This window comes from Onychostoma macrolepis, chromosome 12 (assembly GCF_012432095.1).
Source record: "Onychostoma macrolepis isolate SWU-2019 chromosome 12, ASM1243209v1, whole genome shotgun sequence".
Classification (NCBI taxonomy): domain Eukaryota; kingdom Metazoa; phylum Chordata; class Actinopteri; order Cypriniformes; family Cyprinidae; genus Onychostoma; species Onychostoma macrolepis.
In genome coordinates, this window is record NC_081166.1 from 17,465,753 (window position 1) to 17,481,148 (window position 15,396).

The window sequence follows — 15,396 nt, forward strand, 5'->3', positions numbered from 1 at the left end:
CCTTAAGGTCAAAGTCACATTAAAAAACATGTATGTTTTTAAGTGCATAGTACGAAAGTGCAATCTAATACATAACCGTTAGTAATATATATATCAAACCCGCGGTATAAAGCAAAGTCATGTCAGTGGAATCACTGCTGTCCCTTTAATTAGCTGGCGTGTCATTTCAATAACTGGCTGAAGGTTCGGCCAATAGCTTTACTGCCCTGAATCACTAGACCAATAGGAGTCGTCCATGGGCGGGGCTTGAGTGTTTACTGTCTCATTGACTGTTAGTCGTTGGGTATGTTGACAAGATGGAGTTCTTGCTGGGAAACCCATATAGTACTCCGGTGGGACAGTGCATTGGTATGTTTTTTAAGAAATGAAATGATGCTGAGAAATTGTGTAGTAACAAGTTAACGTCTAAAGCGATGCATTTAGCTAAGCCGCTGTGTAGAAACTCAACATATGGATAGCCTATCAGTCAACTGGCTAACAGCTAATGCTCATTCATGCTAGCTGGTCTAACTTACAGTTACCTCTCAATATGTGCTTCTTAAAATAGTAATTTACTAAATTAATTCGTTTACCGATTAAAGGGAGACGAAGCGCTATTAAGTAAGCTGTAATACCACTTTCACTTACCAGCTGGTATTACCCTGCTAGCTAGTGGACACTGCGTTTATCTCTCACACCCAGTTTCATAGCAAAAGCTTGAGGTAATGTGTGAAATGATTCATACAATTGATCAACTCTATAAATGTACGCTCTGTGTAAGGAAACTGACTGCATGCTTTGGAAGATAACCAGCATGCAAGCACATACTGCGCAGCAGTTTGTCATCTGTACCGATGTTATGTCAGATTCTCTTATTAGTGAAAGGCAGTAAGCGATTATCTTATCAGTTTGTTTGTTTTTTTATCTTTCTCAGAAAGGGCCACAGATGGCTCACTACAAAGTGAAGACTGGACCTTGAATATGGAAATATGTGACATAATCAATGAAACAGAAGATGGGTGAGACATGAAAGACGCCTGATTTATTGCATTTAACAGGCTGAATTAAGTAACCTCTGTTTTGACATATTTTATCAACCTTAGGAAACCTACAAACAGTGTACAAATCCAGAAGGTGCTGTCATTGTTGTAGTTGCACGTTTTCATGTTAATAATGTTTAATTTATGTCTGAATGATCATGCCATCAGTCATTCTGTGGCCATTCAAATCCATTGAAAGTCCAGGGCGTTACATAAACTGAATAGTCATCACAATATGTTATTTATGGAAATGTTTGCTTGCGGAAGATGATTCATTCACTTGACCTTGTCATTGTAACTTCATAATAGATTGCTTTGTAGCTGCATGGATGTGTTATTTAGTTATTTATCTGATTTATAGGCCTAAGGATGCTATGAGAGCTGTGAAGAAGAGGCTTAATGGGAATAAAAACTACAGGGAGGTGATGCTTACGCTGACGGTGAGAGGCGTTCAATGGGAACAATTCTTTTGCAGTCTTACTAACATCTAATAATTCCTTTTTTTTTTTAGATTGTCCTGTTCATTTTGATTTTCCATAATGTGTTCAGGTTCTTGAGACATGTGTGAAGAACTGTGGGTACCGGTTCCATGCACTCGTCACCACCCGGGACTTCATTGATGGTGTTTTGGTGAAAATCATATCTCCTAAAAATAACCCACCTGCCATAGTGCAGGACAAAGTACTAGCTTTGATACAGGTATGGACTGGATATTTTCATTGTTCATTAAGGTTGTTGTTTTGTGGTTTAAACACAACATGAGGGAAGGAAACTTATGACATGAGGCATTTCAAAAAGAAGGGCATGATAGAGAGGGTTCAGAGGTGCATCATGAGGCGGGTTACCTGATGCTCTGTAGTCAAGGAGATCCGGCTGTTTTGTTGGCACTGAAGTTGTGCTCATTACAACCTAGTGGATCAGGTTACTAGGTTTGGCTCAGATGACCAAGGGTGACTTCAATTTGCTTGGTCTTGCATCTAATGTGATGCTAGAAATTTCTCATTATGAAATGATTTACTTGCCAAGTTCTATTTTGACAAAGCCATTCTAGACATGTTAAGTTTGTGCTTTGCATTTTTGTTTGACATTCAAACAACATTTAAAACAGTCACCTGATTGTAGTACCAACACTACCTTTTAAAAGTCAAAATGTGTCTTGAGCATCAACGCAGTGTTTTATAATGATACATTCTGTAATAGCTGTTAAAAAAAAGCTTTGCCATCATAGGAAGAAATTAAATTTTAAAATATGAACCTATAAACAGTTAATTTATATTGTAATAATATTTCACAATATTAATATTTTACTGTATTTTCGATTAAATAAATGCAGCTTTGGTGAGAGATATCTCTCAAATGATCATTAACAAACTCAAACCCTAATGTTGTTCGGAGCCTCTACGAATTTCTTCATTCTGTTAAACACAAAGGAAGATATTTGTGACCCTGCACCACAAAACCAGTCTATGTATGGTTTGTTAGGGGAAGTCGTGGCCTAATGGTTAGAGAGTTGGACTCGTAATCCAAAGGTTGCAAGTTCAAGTCTCAGGCCGACAGGAATTGTAGGTGTGGAGGAGTGAATGTACAGCGCTCTCTCCACCCTCAGTACCACGACTGAGGTGCCCTTGAGCAAGGCACTGAACCCCCAACTGCTCCCCGGGTGCCACAGCATAAATGACTGCCCACTGCTCCGGGTGTGTGTTCACGGTGTGTGTGATGTGTCTGGATTACAAGTTGGCATAAAAGAAAAATTGATCATTTTGACCCATACAATGTATTTTTTGGCTATTGCTACAAATATACCTGTGCTGGTTTTGTGGTCCAGGGTCACATTTTAAAGAATGTGGGTAGCTTTTTTTTTTTTTTTTTTCTTTTTCTTTCATACTATGAAAGTCAGCAGCGACTATTTTTTTAATCCGTATTATTCAAAGTAATATCTTTTGTTAATAAATATGACAGATTTTTCATTTTTGAACAATGTTTTAATGTTGAATTAGAGAAGATCTAAGAGGTTGTACTGCAGTGTGCTTTAATAGCTATTCTAATGCATCTTAAATTACAAGATTTCAAAGCATACATGAAGTTTGCATGTACTCTATACATCAGGCATGGGCAGATGCCTTCAGGAGTAGTCCAGATTTGACTGGAGTAGTCCACGTCTATGAAGAAATGAAGAGGAAGGGTATAGAGTTTCCTCAATCTGACTTGGAGACCTTGTCCCCCATTCACACACCACAACGGGTAGGTGTTGACGTCAGATATATTATGGTTTGTTTATCACACAGGTTATGGCAGCTCCCATTAAAATATAATGCCCCTTATCATTTACTTAACTTTATCGCTTCACCTTCCCTCTTTATCTCTGCACTTTCGTTCATTGTCTTGCTCTGTTGATAATAGCAGCAAAGTGTTCCAGAGTTGGACCAGCAGAAATATAGCGCCCCAGTCCAGCCCAAGCCACAGCCACAGCCCCACCCTGCCTCTGCTCCTCCTTTCTCTGCCCCTGTGACCCACACTTCCCCACAGTTGCCCAATCTGCACATGTCTGGGCCCATCAACCCTTCCCCTGAACAGGTACTGTAGAACCTTTTTCCTTCATTATTTTAACTCTTTCCCCGCCAGCGGTTTTTAAAAAAGTTGCCAGCCGCCGCCAGCATTTTTGATGATTTTCACCTAAATTTGACAGCCCTCAGAATATTTCCTGCTATGAATATATGAGCATATTATATATCAAAGAACCGAGCCTATTTTATTCTATCTTCATGTGTTGATGTTTTATCACCACTTGAATGCACATAGGTTTTGGACAAAAAACTGAGAAAAATGTATTTTTATGAAAGTAGTACATTTTCAAGCAAAATACATTCAAATGTCATATTCTTTCACCTGTAAATAATTATATGAAAGAGCGCATACACACGCGCACGCACACACACACACATTCAGATCGATGGGTTATCGGTCTATCCACAACACAACTAGAGATGTTTCTGTGTCTGTAAATGCATTTCCCTCACTGACTACTTCGTCCCGATCAGATTCAAAATGGTGAAAACATGATCTACATATATATGATCTACATGTTCTATGATCCTTCCATTTATGCCGATCGTCTTGTATTCGGACCTGGAAGTCCCGTAACTCATTCAGGACATGCGCTAGGGCTTTCCTTACCGTAATACACCTAGAATACAGATTGCCATAAAAACTCGTCTTTGGCGGGTAATGTTGTCTCTTAATTGACGAGATATCTCGTCAATGGCGGGGAAAGAGTTAAATGGGATAGATCAACATTTGTTTTCATAGATTGCATAATGATTTAATAAAATATCATTGATTAGATTTGCAAGCTACGCAGTGAGCTCGACATTGTACGTGGGAACACTAAAGTGATGTCGGAGATGTTGACCGAGATGGTTCCCGGTCAAGAGGATCCGTCCGATCATGAGCTTCTTCAGGTTTCTCATTCAGTTTTTTTTTTTTTTGTTTACTTGCTTGAAAGAGCTACTGAATGCCACTAGAGGGAGTGTTGGTGCAGCATTATGTTGACCATTTTTATTATTCAGCGTTACATGGTTTGCTTCCTTTGTTTAAAGGAGTTAAACAGAACGTGCAGGGCCATGCAGCAGAGGATAGTTGAGCTCATCTCACGTGTGTCCAATGAGGAAGTCACAGAGGAGCTCCTGCACGTCAACGATGACCTCAACAACATCTTCCTACGATATGAGAGGTGTGAGCAAGAACAATGAATTTACCTTTTCTTGAGAGATTCATCAAAAAAAGAAAATTCTTTTGCATTTTCTTACCCTAATGTTAATCTTTGAAACACAATTTAAGATAATTTTTAATGAAACCTAAGAGGTTTCTGGTAGGGATGCTCCGATCGATCGGCCGGTAATCACATTTTATGACTCGATCGGTACTCATACATTTGGCCGATCTCATGTACCGATTGCAATTTGATGACGTCAATGCGTGAGGACGTACATGATTTGGCGCTGCAGTCATGTCATTGCCAGTGTGAAATTTTTTTGAGAAACAATGAAAAATTCGTTATTTGTCGTGTATGTTTTGCATGATGATTGAATGGATATTTCAGTTTTTAACAGCAGATTCAGTGACATTTATTTTATCCACCCACGATCCACCCACAAATAATCAGAATTAATTTTTTTTTTATTATCTGACTTCTCTGATTATCCGCATCGCCCGTGGATAAACCGTGATCGAACTACTCCGTTTTATTCTTTCAGTAGTTTAAATGTTTCTAGTTCTTTTTCCTCTTCAGTCTTACTGGACGGTAGCTATTAAACCTCATGAGTTGCATTAGACTTCTCCATGTTGGAGTTTAAATGTTTCTATTTATTTTGTCCTCTCTCTAACATGGATAATCAAAACGTTCTCATCTTGAGCAGAAAAGAAAGATAACAGTTTCAAAGTTTAAATTTCAACCTAGCCATCTAACAACAATTATATATTTATTTATTTAAATGTTCTTAGCCTACATATTGATAACGCTAAATGTAGATCAGAAACGTCTCGTTACATTTGGTTTGAATACTCAGAGTCATAGGTTATAGATAGATAAATATAGATAGAAAGAAAAATAACTATATTTGCAGCATTGTTGTTTTCTGCTGTGTTTTAGTGAAAGTAATCTATAATTTTTTGCTGCTCACCGTGTTTCTGTTGTTAGGATAACCGCGTCATCGCAGCTCTTAAACTTGGCGCCGGCGCACGTCCGGAGAGAGAGAGAAAGGGCACGGTTGAATAAAAGCGTGCTTGGCTTTGGATAAAAATACTAGAGTATATAGTATATGTTATGCATAAACTCCATTTTAAACGAATATTAAAATGTTCACTGTATAAGGAATCATTTTTGTGATTATTTATATTACGTATGTTATATAAAGCTTGAAGCATCAGAATCAGTATCGGTATCAACCGATCACCATGACAAGAAATCGGTACTCGGCATCGGCTGCAAAAATCCTGATCGGAGCATCCCTAGTTTCTGGCCTTCCATTGGACAGCCAGATACCCAAAACGTCCAAAAAGTCTCGAAAGGTTATAAAGGCATTTTAAACTGAATCCATATGAATAGTGCAGTTTAATCCAAGTCTTGTGTGAGCCGTTTAAATTTAGGCTTTTGTTTACATCTAAACAATGATTAACACACGTACATAGCACACATTACATATGTGACCCTGGACCACAAAACCAGTCTTAAGTCGCTGGGGTATATTTGTATCAATTGCCAAAAATGCATTGTATGGGTCAAAATTATTGATTTTTCTTTTATGCCAAAAATCATTAGGATATTAAGTAAAGATCATGTTCCATGAAGATATTTTGTAAATTTCTTACCGTAAATGTATCAAACCTTAATTTTTGATTAGTAACATGCATTGCTAAGAACTTAATTTGCACAACTTTAAAGGCGATTTTCTCAATATTTAGTTTTTTTTTTGCACCCTCAGATTCCAGATTTTCAAATAGTTGTATCTCAGCCAAATATTTTCCGATCCTAACAAACCATACATCAATGGAAAGCTTATTTATTCAGAATAAATCTCAATTTCGAAAAATTGACACTTAAGACTGGTTTTGTCGTCCAGGATCACATATGGTAATCGGAAGCTCACGAGAACCAATGAGGTTTGTTCTAGCACATGGCGCACAAAGCAGAGTAGCGGATAGGCACACACTTCAGGGGGGCCCCGCGATAACCTCCCCGTGCTGAGTTGCATTGTATCACATATCGACGATAGCCAGAGATATTGTCAAAAGCATCAAATATTGGCAATATTTAAGAGGATTTAGCATTTCCAATTAATGTAGGCCTGTTACGTTCTTCTTCTTATTAGGCCTATTATTATTAGGTTACTTTTATTATTAAATTAGAATTAATTTGCCCCACAATAATTTCATAGCGGATCACCGCATGACACGCTGTGAGGATAATGAAAGATTAGGCTATTAACTTACGGGTTAATTTATGGTTAAAGGTCTGTTAATTTATACAATGAATTATAGGCCTATAATTAAAATGATTAATGCTGCAGTTATCAGTAAAAATTAAGAACAGCTTTATTTCTTGCACCGATTTTAAAAAACAACCTGTTTAAAGCAAAATATGTTTCTTGTCATGTTTCTCACTATACGGACCACAAGTTTTTCACTATATGGACCACATTTTAGGGTGAACTATCCCTTTAATGCTTGATTTAAAAAAAAAAAAAGGCTGTTTTAAGTGAGAGTAAGGTTTTAATAAGTTGTATTTATTCTGGTTGCTTACTTTTCATGCTTTTAATTTTTTTTTAGATACGAGAGATTCCGGTCTGGCCGAACTGCTCAAGGCGTAAACAACGGGGTGGGTTATGTCTTTGTTAAAAGAGTTGTTCTTTTATCTGTGTTAGCATCATTTCATCATCAAGGTGTGTTTTATTTTCCCCCAAACACATGTAAGGTAAATTGTTCATGCCAACAGCACATCTCGGAGTCACTCAAATAATTTCCTCTTCCTCTCATTGCTTGCTTTTTGCTCTAAAATATGCTCTGAGAATGCGTGGTACGTTGGCTTTGAGATGCAAACTTCATTGTGTGGTTATCAACTGATGTGATTGCATGTTGGTGTTATTTATTGTGTGGTTTGGTCGGTTTTGTGATTTGTTTTTCCTATTTTTATTTTTTGTTATTGCTAGCTGAGGGAGGCAAGTATGAAAGTCATCTAATCTCATTTTTTACTTTGACATGCAAATGCTAAAGAATGTTATGTCAGTATTGGCTGGTACATCTTCCTGTGTTGTCTTGACAATGAACCCTCCACTAGCATGCAGAATGCCTGTCCCACAGTCTGTGACTTTTGCTTGCACCCTTTCCATCTACTTGCACTAGGACTAGTTCCTGCACTGCTTCAAATAAAATAGGCTACATGGGGATTTACAGTAGTAACAATGTATTTCATGTAATTGATATATGATTTTAACAGCACATATACAGCTATATTTTTTAGGCTATTGTAGTAATTTCCAGGACTGCATGAGAGACATACACTACCATTCAAAAGTTTGGGGTCAGGAAGATTTTTGAATTAATGAATAAATGAATGAATGAAATAAGATGAATACTTTTTTCAGCAAGGATGCATTAAATTGATCAAAAGTGATAAAGAATTTTAAATTGTTACCAAAAAATATGCTGTTCTTTTGAATTTTATATTCATCAAAAAAAAAAAAAAAAGATTAAGCTGCATAACTGTTAATATTCAGTACTTATAAATCAAGGATATTAATGGCTGCTGAAAATTCAGCAAAAAAAATCAGCTTTGCCATCACAGGTATTAATTACATTTTTAAAATATTTTAAAATAAAAAACGGTACTAATAACTTTACTGTATTTTTGATCAAATAAATGCAGCCTTTAAAAATCTTCCAAAATTCTGAGTGGTAATGTATTTTGGGCTTTTAATGTTAAATTACAACTGTTAAATTAAATTAGAATTTACTCATGTGGTGTAAAGTACAGTGAACAGCGAGATCCGCGAATACATTTTAAATGTAGTGTACTGTAATTCACTGTCGCAGAATCTAAATTCCTACGTTTTCCCCTACACAAGATAGTATAGAGGGAACCAAAAGTGATGTGGAAAGAGGATAAGGACATTATGTCCAGGTCATCCACATGAATTATCATTGTGTTCTTCCTTCTGACAAAACACTTTTTTGACAATGTGTATTATTATTATTATTATTATTATTATTATTGATGTGCTTTTTTGAATTTGAACCCTTTTATATTACTTGACATAAGTGTGTGTCACTGTGCCAAGACATTAACAAATTATGTTTTTGACAGCATGTTTTAATATGCTTTTGAATGAGAATCTGAGGGAGTACAGCAACATAACCTTTTTTTTAAGTGGCAAAGAAACGAATGCTATGAGAAACATTCACACATTTAATAACTATTAGCCTGAGAATATCCATTAGCCATTCCTCTTGTACAGTCTGAAAACTTCACCTTTTTCATCAATTCTTGGTGTACCCTGAGTTACAGATTGAACCTCCCCTCACAAAAGAGTTGGTGAAACCGGTGAAAACAAGGTGTATACCACATCCCAACCATTCATCTTAACTCCTCTTAACTTTATATATTTTATTGCAGGGTCTCTCTTTTTAAAGTACGTAAAAAAAAAAAAAAAAAGTAGAAATACTGTATGTAAGCCAGTTCGAAAATGTTCATGGTGTAAAGGTAAGATAGCAAATAAATAATCTTATCGCCCCAAAGTGTTCATAATCAATGTGCGTCTATGTGAAATGGTGTTGCGTATCCACAGGTCCTGAATGAGGCGACAGAAGATAACCTGATTGATCTAGGACCAGGGTCTCCTGCAGTGGTCAGCCCCAGGATCAGTGCTACTCCTCCGTCCAGCTTGCCTCCCTCTGTGGCTCCGATTCGCTCCGCCTCACCAGTCACTCTCTCCTCCAGACTGGCTGTTTTGGGTGAGTCTGGTACATTAGATCTGCATTTTAGATATCAAGTGGGAAGCCCTCTTGTTTGTACTAATGTGAGAAAACCATTGCTTTGCAGATGTCGGTTCTGACAGTGTGAGTGGCACCTTGAGCTCTTTGACTACCTGTCAACCCCAAGATGACTTTGACACGTTTGCCCAGACCAGGACTGGCACCATACCTGAGAGGAAGAAGTATGAAACAAATCTAGTTCGTGTAATTAATAGCTTATCATGTATAATGGAGTAAGATGCCTCACTGAAAGGAATGCCCAAAAATGAAAATTCTCTCATCATTTTCACACTTTCATAACATCCCAGATGTACAGTATATAACTTAATTTCTTCAGAATAACAAAATTGAAGAATTTTAGAAACAAATAATCCATCTATTTGAGTCCATACACAGTAATGCAAATGTACGGTACCTCCGATGTTGATGCTTCATAAACCACACAATACAAGCATGATGGTAATCCATAAGATCCCGGTTGATCCTTGTTTTCTGAACCAAAATAATAGGTGTGTGTCAGAAAAATGCAATTTTTTATTTTTTTCCAACTTTTTAAACTATAAACCATCACTTCCCATGGATCATCAATTTATGACAGTTGGCGAAAGCGATGCTTTGTAGCTTAAAAAGTTACAAATATTAGCATTTACACACACCTATAGTTAGAACCCATAAGACAGACTTCTACCACCTAGAAGACATTGATTTATAAACAAATGGAAACATTTGTAAATTTAGTTTTAATGACACAATTTTAATTTAAGAGAAGGTAAAGTCCATCTTGCCCCACTACTTTAAAACATGACCACCTGTCTGGGGCAAGAAGGTCCTAAAGCTCAAGCTGTCTGAAAAAAATACAAAATTGCTGATCTTTATTATCCAATAAAGGTGTAGGAGAGGCATTACTCCCTAATATTATGATACAATTTATTTTATATGATATTGTATTATATAAGCTTTAACATTGCTCATTTTGTACTATCAGCGCACCATTCGAAGACACAAAGGCTTCAAGTGGAGTTGCACCGACTTTGGATGTCAGACAACAACACACTGGGGTGAGTTTTCTTTGACTCTCTCTCTGTGTATTTTTATTTTAGGACAGTTTCTTGCCTTTTTCAGCAGTATATGTGCATTTGGAATCATTGCTTTAATGTCAAAGAGGCATCATAGAGCTGGATATTGAGGTACTTATGTTGGAGTGGTTGAAAAGGCATATGAATTGCGGTTATTTTCAGAGGATACCAAGTACACAGCAATGTACGTAGTGTACCAAACTCCGAATTAGTTAAGTGAGAAGGATGTGACTTTTAAACTGCGCTCAGAAGGTGACACATACATTTGAGTTGAAAGAAACTAATTCTGGAAGTAAGAGTTCAGATTATACTTTTATTTTTATATATTAGTTACTGATGTTATTCAGTGGGTGCAGCTCAAAAGAGTCTTGAATTGCAGTAATGTGCGGTGACGCTCTGTGCATGTTTGATTTATTACTATGTCTCCATATGGGGGTAGTTTGCTAATATTGGTTTGATTAAGACTTTTATGTTGAAGTCTTATTGTTTTGTTTTTTTTGTTTTGTTTTGTCGTTCGTTTGTTTTGTCATGTTTTCTTGGGATTATTATTTTATTTATGATTTGCTTTGCTCCGGCCCATGGTTTGGGCCCATAGGCAGCTCTTGACCAGTCCTCTGTCATGGATGACATTGAGGAGTGGCTCTGTACTGATGTGGTGAGATTTCCTTTTGTTTATTTTTATTTAATTTTTTTCTTCTTCTTTAGGACGCAACCCATTTTTCTGAAAAGAAATATGCCCTTGTTACCACATATTTCTTTTTGTTTGCCTTTTTGTTCTTGGCTGACTGCCCTTTATCCTCTTTTTGGGGTCACTAACGACTGTCCTTGTATGGTTTTGCTGCATTTCTTACTTTTCTGGGATATTCTTCCAATTGTTTTAATTTATTATAGAGTGCATAGTGAATAGACTCTTGCTTGATATGCTTTTAATGCTTTTATTTTCTATACTAATGACTCTTTTGGATGTTTTGGGTAATTGTCATTTAGTTAAATCAAGAATAGGTCATTTGAAGAGAAAAAAATAATCCTGTTTGATGTGGTTGCTAAAAAATGGTGTGTTCCTTTTTGTGCAAGCCTTCATGCACTGAAATCTTTTACCCTTTCCTTCAGAAAGGAGATGAAGGAGAAGAGGGTGTGACAAGTGAAGGTATGAAGAATTACTTGATTTATGCTACTGGTCAGAAGTTTGGGGTCAGGTTTTTTTTTTTTTTTTTCGGTAGGTTTTGTTTTTGTTTTTAAAGAAATTAACACTTGTTAAAGATGCATTAAACTGATCAATAGCTGACAGTAAAGACATTTATAATGTTACAAATTATTTCTGTTTCTAGTTTATTTGAACCTTCTGTTCACGGAAGAATCCGGTTTCCATCATGGCTTTCACAAAAATCTTTTTAACTGTGATAATAGATGTTTCTTAAGCAGCAAATTAGCATATTCAAATGATTTCTGTATGATGATACAACACTGAAAATTCAGCTTTGACATAACAGGAATATATTAACATTTTTATTTGTAATTAAACAAAGTTACCGTTTTATTGTATTTTTAATCAAATAAATGTAGCCTTATTGAACATAAGTGAGACTTCTTTAAAAAACAACCCCAAACTTTTGGACAGTATCTATCTGTTCATAGTCCCGGCAATTATATGCAGTTTTTGACTTTAAATGCCCCATGAAAACTTTCTTCCAGAGTTTGACAAGTTTCTGGAGGAGAGAGCCAAAGCAGCAGAGATGGTGCCCACGCTGCCGTCACCCCCGAGTGACGAGCTTTCTGCTGCTGCCGCCGGCGCTTCTGCAAACGCGAGTAAAAAGGCAGGCAGGTCCGAGGACTCTGTCTTCGCCTTGTAGATAGGTGTCAGATCCTCTGGGGCGGCCCAGCACTGCTCATGTGGCAGTGATGGGTCAGCCGCTTTGCAGATCTATCAGCGTCTCCTCTTTCTCTCCTGCTTCCTGCTTCTCTAGCACAATCAACACTACCACACCTGAAGTGATCAAAACTGTTTCATGATCTAGACATTTTCATAATGGACATTTTCATACTCTACCAAGTTTTCATTCCATTGAAAATACTGTATAAGATCCACTCATAACTCCCTCTAAAAGCATTACCGTTCCTTGTGGGTTCGAGAGTTCAATGTCTATTTTTTTAATTGATATTTGTGGTATAAAGCAAGGAAGTTCTTGTAAAGTCTACTACCAGATCCGGTCATGTCTAACTTTGTGTTCACTGTGGTCCTGCATGCAACAGCTGGATAATCCAATTTCTCTTTCCTCATTAATTATCTATTTTTTTGTTTTGTTTTTTATTTACTTGATGATTTGCTTTAAAGGGATGTTATACATAGGATTATTTATTATAAAATTTCCAATTAATACCTCTGACAAGATGAAAGCTGATGGTAGCAGTTCAGCTGGCAAATTTAAGATTTTTGTGTCATATTATCAGAAACTCTTACCAGTTGTTAAATGAGACATGACTATGAAGAGAGAGAAGTTTTAAGCATTTATTCGAATTATAACACATTTTGCTTAAAAGTGACAGAAGTGACGTGTTTGTACCACGTCTCTGAACTACATAAGTCACATCAAAATGATTTGTATAGCGCTTTTCACGATACAAATCGTTGCAAAGCAGAGGGAAAATGATATGATTAAAATTTCACTGGATACTTTTAAATGCTATTTTACCTGGCAAAACCATTGCCTATTAGAAAGGATTAATAGGAACAAAAAGTATGCATTTCAATTTAATTTGCACTGAAAGAATTATTCGCCTTTCGGCTGTGTTAAAAGAGCTTTTGTTCAAATACAAAATTTAAGCTGTCGTTCATTTCAGCGCTGTCTATTACGAGGCCGAAAACAAATGGACTTTCCAGAGAACTGATGGTGACTGCGAGGCAGTTTAAATTGGATTTTATGTTGCACAACTGCAGCAGAAGTGGTGTCGAGCTTAATGTTATTATAGGGAATGAAATGGATCTGCCTTAAAGAACTGGTTGTAGGTAGATTAAGGTGTAGTCCACATTTAACGTTTGGTACTCTCGTGTTTGCACATCAGAGATTTGATTTAGTGAGGTGAATGTGCTGATGTAATATCTTAGTTTGAGTGCTGTGTCTCGCTGTTGTGTACATGCTGTTTTGACGGACCAAATGTTTAACCTTAGCAAATAATTTAAGTGTAGAGTCAACTAACTTATGACATACAGTACATTGCTTTTATCGTCCAGAGGAGTTTTAGTTATGTTTGTATTTGATTTTGTTTGTTGATTTGGGTGAGCACAAATCAAAGGGACAGTGCACTTTTGCATGGCTAATTATTTTATATGATTTGTCACACTACACAAAATATGTATTATGAACCCCAGATCTATCGAGTAACTAAGCTTTGGCCCTCTTGCACTCATAATTTCAGTTTGAAAACTGGGGATCGCCGCCTTTGGCAGAATTATTGGGAGTTCATTGCGCTGTGTTTGTGAACTGGAGCTGTTAGGACAGTGTAAGGGAAACAGTTTAGGGATCAGGAATCAGTGATATTCAGTCTATTAGTTTGGTATGTTTTAGAAGAGCTAAGAAGAAATTCAAGGATCGCTGTAGCAGGGATGCAGCTCGATTATGCACAAGCATTAATACTAAAATTGTATGGCTACTGTCTATTTTTGTTGATAACAGGAGATTTGAGGGATACGGTTGGTGGTCACAATTGACAAGTTTCTTTCATGAAATCTGTATCTCCTTCTACTTTTCTAATATGCACACTAAACTACGCTCAAATTTTACCTCCTATGGATGTTAACCATCCCATTTAAATGCTGTTGTTATTGTTTTTGACACTATCGCTGAAATGGTTCATCTTGGATTAAATCACATGATTTTAATTGAAGTTATTTATCAGTTTATCAGCATCTACCTTGAATGAATTTTCAGCAATTGTGCAATTTCATCAATTAATGCTGCACTACGGTTTGATTTATTTTAAATTGTTTTAGCTGTAAATTAGTCTCCGTAATGTACAGTTTGAGAAAGCAGAACATTTATTTAGTATCTTTTTTTTTTTTTTTTTCTTTTCAGAAGACAGTATTGGTTACTGTATATTAGAATGAAGGGACTGTAAAGATAAAAAATCATAGATTTGGAGTTTCCACTTTTTTTCCAGTTTAGTTGGAATGAAAATATTTAACTGACTTATTGCAATCAGACAAAAATGATCCCCAGGATATGGTCAGGTTATGCCAATGTCTTTTGTACCATTGAGAGCATTTCTTTATAGGAACGGCACTTTTCTTCTCTTTGATATGTATTTGGAGTTGTGCGTGTGTCTATGTATATGTGTGAACAACAGCTCCTGATATCCTGATGTCTGCTGCAGACACTGTGTTTATTCTGTATTTACCAAGGGACGGGATGGAGAGAATCTAGCTTTCTAAAATGACACATCTCTATAAAGAAAAATGAAAGTGCAGTGTGTGTGTTGAGTGAGTGAGTGTGTGTGTGTGTGTGTGTGTGTGTGTGTGTGTGTGTGTGAGTGAGTGGAGGGCTGGAATAAGCTGTACTCTCTAACCGGTGATCATTTCTGTGGTCAATCTTGGTTTTACAGATTGTACTGGTGTTGGTCTGTGTGCTTACCTGTTGTTATACCTCAAGCTGCTCTCTGTATTGTTTGATTCATGCATGTGTTGAACTCCAATAAAATATACCAAGATGGTGATATGTTACCAGACTGTCTATTATGTCACACTGAATATATTCAGCAGCACCTCTCATACTGAATTACAT

At 36.6% G+C, this 15,396-nt stretch overlaps 1 protein-coding gene across 6 annotated transcripts; it reads left to right on the forward strand.

Annotated features, from left to right (window-relative positions):
- Window positions 1-198: 198 nt before the first annotated feature.
- tom1l2 (target of myb1 like 2 membrane trafficking protein) lies at window positions 199-14,687 on the forward strand. Of its 6 annotated transcripts, none has more exons than XM_058793441.1 (15): window positions 201-348; window positions 914-998; window positions 1,381-1,459; window positions 1,569-1,718; window positions 3,126-3,260; window positions 3,423-3,593; window positions 4,361-4,477; window positions 4,616-4,749; window positions 7,344-7,392; window positions 9,359-9,524; window positions 9,613-9,727; window positions 10,531-10,603; window positions 11,217-11,276; window positions 11,732-11,768; window positions 12,314-14,687. In XM_058793441.1, exons 1-15 carry the CDS (start codon window positions 297-299, stop codon window positions 12,469-12,471), a joined length of 1,581 nt encoding a protein of 526 aa, XP_058649424.1. In that variant the 5' UTR covers window positions 201-296; the 3' UTR covers window positions 12,472-14,687. The 6 variants fall into 6 exon arrangements, 3 of the variants coding, with proteins under 3 accessions (XP_058649424.1, XP_058649422.1, XP_058649423.1); XM_058793439.1 differs by having other exon boundaries at window positions 203-348; window positions 3,420-3,593; XR_009273662.1 differs by having other exon boundaries at window positions 199-348; window positions 11,217-11,768; window positions 12,314-12,425.
- The last annotated feature ends 709 nt before the right edge of the window (window positions 14,688-15,396 follow it).

Bases quoted from the DNA above. Each gene is read 5' to 3' on its own strand.
- tom1l2 (XM_058793439.1), top strand. From the start codon at position 297: ATGGAGTTCTTGCTGGGAAACCCATATAGTACTCCGGTGGGACAGTGC. The intron at 1,460-1,568 runs GTGAGAGGCGTT...TAATGTGTTCAG, and splicing joins AGGTGATGCTTACGCTGACG to GTTCTTGAGACATGTGTGAA. The intron at 3,594-4,360 runs GTACTGTAGAAC...ATCATTGATTAG, and splicing joins TCAACCCTTCCCCTGAACAG to ATTTGCAAGCTACGCAGTGA.